General features: G+C 46.0%; 1 protein-coding gene across 1 annotated transcript in view; it reads left to right on the top strand.

The window, feature by feature from the left end:
• Positions 1-8,486, top strand: part of phldb2a (pleckstrin homology-like domain, family B, member 2a) — an 18,619-nt gene extending 10,133 nt beyond the window's left edge. Inside the window, exons 7-18 of the mRNA XM_030792779.1 lie at positions 112-240; positions 870-1,025; positions 1,642-1,752; positions 2,294-2,383; positions 3,055-3,195; positions 3,459-3,558; positions 4,094-4,286; positions 5,836-5,926; positions 6,227-6,373; positions 6,849-7,068; positions 7,498-7,583; positions 7,820-8,486. Of these exons, the coding sequence (XP_030648639.1) occupies positions 112-240; positions 870-1,025; positions 1,642-1,752; positions 2,294-2,383; positions 3,055-3,195; positions 3,459-3,558; positions 4,094-4,286; positions 5,836-5,926; positions 6,227-6,373; positions 6,849-7,068; positions 7,498-7,583; positions 7,820-7,960 (1,605 nt within the window). The 3' untranslated portion in view covers positions 7,961-8,486. The remainder of the gene's footprint in view (positions 1-111; positions 241-869; positions 1,026-1,641; positions 1,753-2,293; positions 2,384-3,054; positions 3,196-3,458; positions 3,559-4,093; positions 4,287-5,835; positions 5,927-6,226; positions 6,374-6,848; positions 7,069-7,497; positions 7,584-7,819) is intronic.
• Positions 8,487-8,846: the final 360 nt, after the last annotated feature.

The raw sequence follows: 8,846 nt of genomic DNA, 5'->3' as shown, positions 1-8,846 counted from the left end.
CAATTTTCCCTGCACTAACTCTGCCTGGCTCTCTCCCTCTCTCTCTCTCTCTCTCTCTCTCTCTCTCTCTCCCCCGTGTGCCTGTGTGTCCCCCTGTGTGGGGCGATGCAGGAGAAAGCCCGTCTGGAGGCTGAGAGGGTTAGACTAGAGAAGCTGGCAGACTTGCTGACGGAGCTGAAGACCCAGCTCGACACCTGTCCTGAGGCCATGAAAGAGCAGCTCCAGCAGCAGCTTTCCAGGGTCAGTCTCCTGGAAGCCTCCCCCAAACCCAACCGACCTCCTCCTTTCGTCTGTGACCTCCTCCCCTGCTCCTTTTTTATCAGTCCTGCTCTCTGACGTAACCTCGTACCACCTTTTTACTACGGTACAGGCTTCGTGTCTCTTCTCTTCCTGTCTGCAGTTCAGTTCTCCTCCTGTAGAAACCCAGATCTTCTCCCTAACATTTGGTAGGCTGCTTTTCTCGTTGCGTGCATGGGTCTTTCTCCTTTAAGCTGCAGGCATGTTTGCTTTTTAACTTGTGGTTGTTCTCTTGATCTGTGTTCCTGCTTAAGAAACACATTGATCGAGGGCAGTTGCTCTGATTCATGTGTTGCAACATCTTGTTATGGGTCAGCTGTGTTTGCTGAAATTGTATCTGCGTAGTCAGCAGGGTTTTATTGATTTTAAGGCGCCTCCAGTTTTCATGAATTGAGTGTGTGTGTGTGTGTGTTTGTGTGTGCGTGCTTGTATGGTGTGTGTGTGTGCCTGTATGGTTCTGTCTCTGTGTGTATGTGTATGTGTGCGTGTGCACGTGTGCACGTGTGTGTATGTGTGTGCCTGTATGGTGTGTGTGTGTGTGTGCATATGTATGTGTGCGTGTGTCTCGTCAGGATGCGGAGGTGCTGGAGGTTGAGAAGAAGCGCTTTGAGGATCTGGAGTTTCAGCAGCTGGAGAAGGAGAGCTGTCTGGACGAGGAGAAGGAGACTCAGACTCAGGAGCTTCTCAGAGAGATCGCTGAGTACCAGCGTAGTACCGTCACGCGCAAGGTACTATGTGTTTGTAGTGGTTTGGTGTGTGTATGCGATCACTGAGTACCAGCGGAGTACCGTCACGCGCAAGGTACTATGTGTTTGTAGTGGTTTGGTGTGTGTATGCGATCACTGAGTACCAGCGTAGTACCGTCACGCGCAAGGTACTATGTGTTTGTAGTGGTTTGGTGTGTGTATGCGATCACTGAGTACCAGCGTAGTACCGTCACGCGCAAGGTACTATGTGTTTGTAGTGGTATGGTGTGTGTGCGCGCACTTGTGTATCTGTGTGTGTGCGCCTATAAGGTGTGTATATTTGTGTGTGTGTATGTGCCTTTACAGTGTATGTGTGTATTGGTGTGTGAGTGTATGTATGCGTGTATGGTCTCTGTGTGTGTGTGTGTGTGTGTATGCGTGTGTGTGTGTGTGTGTGTGTGTGTGCGCGCGCGTGTGTGTGTGTGTGTCTGTGTGTATGTGTGCCTGCATGGTTTGTGTGTGTGTGTATGCGTGTGTGTATGTGTGTATCGGTGTGTGAGTGTATGTATGCGTGTATGGTCTCTGTGTGTGTGTGTGTGTGTGCGTGCGTGCGTGTGTAAATGGTTCCATACTGACAGCTGTAATGTTTCTGTTGAAGGAGAGACTCCTGACCCTGAAGAAGCAGTCTGCTCAGATTACCCAGCAGGCTCAGCGTGAGAAGGACAGTTTCATGAAAGAGAAAAGCAACCTACTTATCATGTTACAGAGGGTAAGAGTGTGTGTGTGTGTGTGTGTGTATGTGTGTGTGTGTGTGTCTCTGTGTGTGTGTTTGTTTGTCTGTTCACGTGAGTCTTTGAGTGTGTGTGTGGTTTTTTTTTGTGTGTTTGTGTGTGTGTGTCTGTTTGTGTGTGTGTGTGTGTGTCTGTTCATGTGAGTCTTTGTGTGTGTGTCTGTTCATATGTGTCTGTCTGTTCATGTGAGTCTTTGAGTGTGTGTGTGTGTTTGTGTGTGTGTGTGTGTCTGTCTGTTGATGTAAGTCTTTGTGTGTGTGTGTGTGTGTGTGTGTTCATGTGTGTCTGTCTGTTGATGTAAGTCTTTGTGTGTGTTAGGGTGCGTGTGTGTGCCTGTCTGTCTGTTCCTGTGAGTCTTTGAGTGTGTGTGTGTTCGTGTGTGTTTGTGTGTGCTTGTGTGTGCATGTGTGTGCACGTGTGTGTTTGTGTGTGTGTGTGTGTGTGTGTGTGTGTGTGTGTGTGTGTGCGTGTGTGTGTTTTTCCCTCTGCTCCTTTGATTGACAGACATTCTCGCTACAGGAGCGAGAGAACCTAGCCGCTCTGGAGAGGAAGTATGCGGAGCTAACTGGAGGGCAGGCCTTCCCATTAAACCCAGTGTCTATGAAAGAGGTTTGTGACCAGAAAAACCCACCAAACAACAAACTCTTTAACTCACACTGCCAGGGTTTTACACGCTGTATGTGAGGAGAGCGCCAGCACAGACAGCTGACAAACGCCCAGAGACAAACTTGACTTATGGCTATGGTCAGAGGTTTCTGAAGCTAAAACAGACGAGTCCAATAAGACGTCATCGTAACTGCTCCACGCTTTGGCATTAAGAGACTTCATCATAATATGTCACGGCTTTGGTAAAATTCTGAACTCTGATTGGTCAGTGAGGCAGTCATGTTTTACATAAAGTGACCAGAGGTGGAATCTTGTCATACAGTTTTTGAATGAGTAACAAGCAATGATTGTTTTGTCAGCGAACTGAATCCGTCTAAAATCAGGGTGTTCAGCATGGACAGGTGCCGGGTGGAGCTAACAGACAGAGTTAAAAGCAAAATCCCAGAAAACACACCCCTTTCAGCCTGTTCAGCCCACTCCGGCTTGAATGGCAGGGGAATCAGCCACTGATCTCTGTAAAGCTGTTTTGAGACAGTTTTTGATTGCACAAAGCGCTAAAAAAAATAACTTAAACTTCAAACTTAAACTTGACTCAAAGTATAATTCCCCCCCCCCCCTCCAAAAAGAAAGTGAGTCATGCTCTAATTTTCACACTCCTTGGTTTGTCTCTGCAGCATTTCCGGTCTCTGGAGGAAAAGAGGCGGGGCAGTAAGGAGGGCGGGTCCCTCTTGAGTGACACCCTCCCTCGTAAGAGAGGCCAACAGGGCACCGGTTCCTTCAGCAGTGCCACACTGGGACGCAGCCTGTCACCCAAGGTAGGCTCCTCCTCACCCAGCTGAGACGACGACAGGTCAGGAGGTCAGAGAGGAGTGGTTTAATGTCTAATATTCAATATCAGGACGGAACAGCAAACGAATGAGCTCGTTATCTTTGAATATGTCTCAGGATGGAGGCTGTTTGCTTTTTATTAATAGCCAGTGTCATATACACAATTTTTTTTTCTTTCTCTCTCTCTCTCTCTCTCTCTCTCTCGCTCTGTCCCTCTGTGTTTCCATCTGTTTTGTCCATTCCACTGTAGCCACATCTGCCCCTTGCTCAGAGTTCCAGCTGTGGAAGCGTTCTCCCACGCTCTCTCTCTGTCTCCCCCAGAGAGCTGGACACACGCCGCCTGCTCAAGGGTGAGAGCACCCACGTGACCCTTCCTTTACCATATTTAAGGATATTTCATATAGTACCGTTTAAAAGCTCAGTTCTTGTCTGAAGAACTGAGAGCTTTTCATGAAATGTGGTTTTCAGATGTGCAGCAGTACATATTGAGCACCAGTGCACCTAATTCACGTTACGTTTCCAATCCTGAGCGTTAGATTTTTTTCTTTTTTTTAAGGTGTTTGGTAGCCTCCAACCAACGTATGCAATCTACTGAGATCTAAGGAAAGGGGCTGAGAAACATTTTAGAAAACAGCTGATTGGAGTAAAAAGGATTATCATTAACCATGTTTCTTTTTTTTTACTTTATTTTACATCTTGTGTAAGTTGTCCCGTTTACTTTTTGTGCTTCTCTTAATCCGTTTAAGAATCCCAGTTTAGTCCAAAACAAACATCCCATGAGACTGTTATAGATCAGTGAAGATTAAGCGTGCGTCTGTGCAGTGGTTCCTGGTTATGCAGCGGCCCATGAAATGAAAAATGTCTTCCTCTCTCTCTCTCTGTCAGCGGGCCAGCTGTACCTGAGTGAGGAGAGACAGAGGCTGAATGAGTTGAGCAATAGGACTGTCTCTGAGTCCAACGTCTACCTGGACCCCTTCCACTACCTGGACAACGGCCACAACCTGGACACCATGAGTGTGGACAGTTCTGACAGCCTGGAGACCAGCATCTCCGCCTGTTCCCCTGACAACATCTCCAGGTGAGGCCAGCGGCAGTTCAGAGGCGGCTGATCCGTTTTCCCTGCTCGCGAGCGGGAGGTTTTAGAGGCGAGCCGGGCCCGGTGTAGATCTGCTCCGGTCGTCTGTGCGATAATACGCAACGCCGTCCGGCAGAGGGTCGCCGGAGAAGAGATTAGTGGTGTTATGTGGGTGTGCAGCGTTTGGCTATTGGGTTTCAAACAGACAGAATCAGTTAAAACGCTGGAGACAGTGTGGAGTGGGGAGGAGACACACTGTCAGTGACCTGGCGCCGTTACAGAGGAGCTTTCTTTGTCAGACGGCCTCCACTCCACTCCACTCATGGACCAGAGTCTTCCTCCACAACACATGACTGCTCATCATTACTCACAGTACTGAGGGTCTAAGAAGACATTTACTGGTTAAAGTGTCTGAGTTTGAGTATTTATGGGATTTGAGTGAGTGTGTGTGTGTGTGTGTGTGTGCAAGAGAGAGAGAGAGAGAGAGAGAGAGAGAGAGAGAGAGAGAGAGAGAGAGAGACAGAAAAGCATAGTGCTGCTGGCAAATGTAGCAGAAAAATAGTTTTGAAAACCACTGTGTGAGAATGTGGCTAATTCAGCATTTTTATGAACTCACAATTTTCAAAAAAAAGGAAAAAGAACATAAATACTACACAAACTCACACACACACACATGCACACACACACATGCACACACACACACACACACTTACTTGATGTTTTGATGTTTTTTTATATAATAGTGTCAAATGACGTTCTGATCCTATACAAACATGGTACAGGACTGATGTGAAGACATACTTTGGTTCATTAGGTTCATTTCAGTGTGTGAGTGCATTTCAGTGGCTGTTGTGTGTGTGTGTGTGTGTGTGTGTGAGAGAGAGAGACAGAGAGAGAGTGAAATGTGTCATTTGACTTCACATGTCTCGTGTATATATATATATTTCTTTTCTTTTTTCATGTGGGAAACTTTATCACTCTGTTTTAAAGGAAATGAATAGACTCAGGTCTGTATTTAAAATACTGTAACTTAAATATACAAGCCCCTGTCTCCGGATCTGGAATTTTTACTGCATTCCTGGAAGGTCTCACGGTTTTCCAGTCTGTCTGTGTTGACTCTTGGCTTGAGAATTACTATCCTGGATTACCAATAGTTTACAGCTTTTTAAGAGCTGTGTTTGAGAAACCCATTAAAATGACACTGCGTTGGTTCTATATTCAGCAAAACAGTTCTCACCTCTTAAAATAAAATAGAGCATTTTTACAGTAAAAGTCAGAAAAATAAAGGTTTTTTGTGTGTGGTCAGATGAAATTTCATGGTAATGACCTGCTACCAAATACCTTTTTGAATCTTCTCCTGACACATCAGAACTTAGAGTATGTAAATATGAATGTTGTCTTCTACCAAATGCTCTGATATGTAGTAACATGTCTGTGTTACTCTGTGTTTGTGTCACTGTCTGTCTGTGTGTGTCTGTGTCTGTGTGTGTGTGTGTGTGTGTGTGTGTGTTTTGGGGTCTCTCTCCTGTGTGGCGTGGACGGGGGTCCGCAGTGCCAGCACGTCCAACGTGGCGAAGATCGAGGAGATGGAGCGAATGCTGAGAGAGGCCCAGGCCGAGAAAAACAGACTCCTGGAACAAAGGGTATGGCATCCCGCCTCCACGGCCACTCAACAAACCATCCGTGTACCGTTTAATCAGCTGGACCCTGTGTGTGTGTGCGTGTGTGTGTGTGTGCTTTCATGAATGTGTTGCGTGTTAGATCTGTTATATTGATTGTATGCACACGATAAGCTCAACAAACAAATAGACAAGCAATAGATAAACACAACTGCAGGAAGGCGTATTTTGTGAATTTAAGACTCGTTGGGAGACAGAGGTGGGGGGAGGTGGTGTCTGTCTGTATGATGGGATTGTAAGGTTTTTGGGTGGTGCTGCCTGCAGGAGAGGGAGATGGAGCTGCGGAGACAGGCCCTGGAGGAGGAGAGGAGGAGGCGTGAGGAGCTGGAGAAACGGCTGCAGGAGGAGACCAGCCGGCGACAGAGGCTTATCGAGAGAGAAGTCAAACTCCGGGAAAAACAGAGAACACAGGTGAGAGAGGAAGAGAGAGAAGTCAAACTCCGGGAAAAACAGAGAGCTCAGGTGAGAGAGAAAGAGAGAGAACACAGGTGGTAGAGGGAGAGAAAGACAGTGATGAGAAAACAGAGAGGACGGGGAGGAGAGAAAGAGAGAGACAGTAAAAGGAAAATTAGAGAACGGAGGAGGTGAGAGAGGGAGAGGAAAACAGATACGGGCGTTTTAGAAAATGTCTGACAAAGTAATCCTTTTCAAGACATACTAATCCTTTTTTATATGGACACATGATATATGGAAATGTTTTCAGAGCTTGGGAATTGGTTAAAACATAAGAACTTAAACAGATACAGTCACATACACTCATTATTTTTCTCTCTTGTTCTCTCTCCATCTCTCTCTTTTTCTCTCTCTCTTTCTTTGACACAAACATACGGTGTACAGATACTCACGTGTGACTGTAATTGTTTTTTTGGGGTTTTTTTGCCTTTAGTCGCGACCTTTGACACGTTACCTGCCTGTCAGGAAAGACGACTTTGACTTGCGTGGCCACATTGAGGCCGCAGGTCATCACCCGGACACCTGTTATCACCTGGCCCTCACCGACAAGACCTGCCGGGGGTTCCTGGTCAAGATGGGCGGCAAAATCAAGACATGGAAGAAGCGCTGGTTTGTCTTCGACCGCAACCGTAGGACTCTGGCTTATTACGCAGGTATTTGAATTTCTATCGTTTGTTTCTCTGTTTTTCAGAGTCTCCCCCAACAACTGTTACGATGTTTTGTTCCTCTTCTTTTTTATGTGTAAATGTCAGAACCTATTTGGGCAGTAGAGCATAGAAAAAAAACCACTGTACCAGCATCTTCTGGTACAGCTGCAGGCTTTCAGCCAATCAGAATGCTTCTGCTGTAACCATGACGTCATGCAAATCAAGCCTGTTGTAGATCTGCTCTGAACCAGCAGGTGGCAGCAGTGAGCTATGTCCACTGATAAAAGGACGCTTCTGCCCCGTACCTAAAAGTTAACATCCTAATCATCCTAATTATCCTAATTATCACTAACATTAACATAATCTCTTCTCTGAGTATTGTTGTCTAATGTACTGATCGTTCTGATGATGACGACGTCAATGATTTACACTTAGATAAACATGAAACCAAGATGAAGGGCGTTATCTATTTCCAAGCCATAGAGGAGGTGTACTATGACCACCTGAAGAATGCACACAAGGTAAGCCTCAGGTTCTGATGCTTTTGTTACATTTATTTGGTAATTAATGAGCGATGAAGAAGGAAATGTGTCGCTGAAACATTAGTTTTCTGATGCAGAATAGTTCAGCAGATACCAAGAGTGCTGTGTCTTTTTGGTTTATCTGCAGTTCATCAATGGGCGTGTGTTGGCTTTTCTCTGTTTATTTAATGAAATTTTCCCTCCCTTTTTCTTGACACACACACACACACACACAGAGTCCGAATCCCTCGTTGACCTTCAGTGTGAAGACTCATGACCGTGTGTACTACATGGTCGCTCCATCACCGGAGGCCATGAGAATCTGGATGGACGTTATCGTTACCGGCGCCGAAGGATACACCCATTTCCTGGTCTGAGTTCTGTTCCACGGTCAACGGTCCATGACTTTAAATTACACACAGATGCTAGAACCTGGCAATGGAGAAAGAGTCTCACCCACCTCCCGACTACTCCGGTCTGGACCTTCAGAGACCAGGGATGGATTGTGTGTGTGTTTTTTTTTTTTCCCTCCCTCTTACCCAGGACCTGACCCAGAACGTGGACTTTGGTTTTTCAGGTTTTGTTCCGTCAGTTCACAGGAAAGGACTCAGGTAAGGACGAGACGTGACGACTCGTCCTGCTTATCACGCTCGACCCTGACGTGAGTTCGGTGCTAGGTCATCATAATGTGGATATACCTCAAAGACAGAATCAAGTGCCCTTTACTCTTTTTTATCTTTAATATCTGGAGGATAAAAGCCAGAACTCTGTGGTGACCACACAAGTATTAACCATGAACTTGTCACAGTTTCTACCCTTAGTATCATCGTCATAATTATCATCATCATCATCATCACAAATGTCATTGTCATTAATGTTATAATCATCAAATGAAACCAGTTTTCCTCCCATCCTCACTTAATAAGGGAGTACCTAACATCCATACCCACCCTGCGCTGAGTGGTTTTTGTCTCCAAAGTGCCTATGATGTTTTCAACATCTGTGGAGTTCAGTGCTGTGATCAGTTAGCCACAGTGCCCCCTTGAGGCAGGTTGTGTAACTGCACTGGTGGAACAATGCCAAAGCTGTTTGGGCTCTCTCTCTCTCTCTCTCTCTCTCTCTCTCTCTCTCTTCCCTGTGTGCCTTTCTGGAGCTCAGGAAGTACATGAACAAAAGAACCAGAATGAGGAATGACTGCATGCCAAAGACACTTGTATCTGAATGTCTACAGTATTAGAAACGTAGCAATACAGAAGACGAAAA

This window comes from Chanos chanos, chromosome 15, assembly GCF_902362185.1.
Source record: "Chanos chanos chromosome 15, fChaCha1.1, whole genome shotgun sequence".
In the NCBI taxonomy this organism is placed as follows: Eukaryota; Metazoa; Chordata; class Actinopteri; order Gonorynchiformes; family Chanidae; genus Chanos; species Chanos chanos.
Note: the sequence above shows the minus strand (reverse complement) of the source record. Positions and strands in the feature narration are given on the sequence as shown.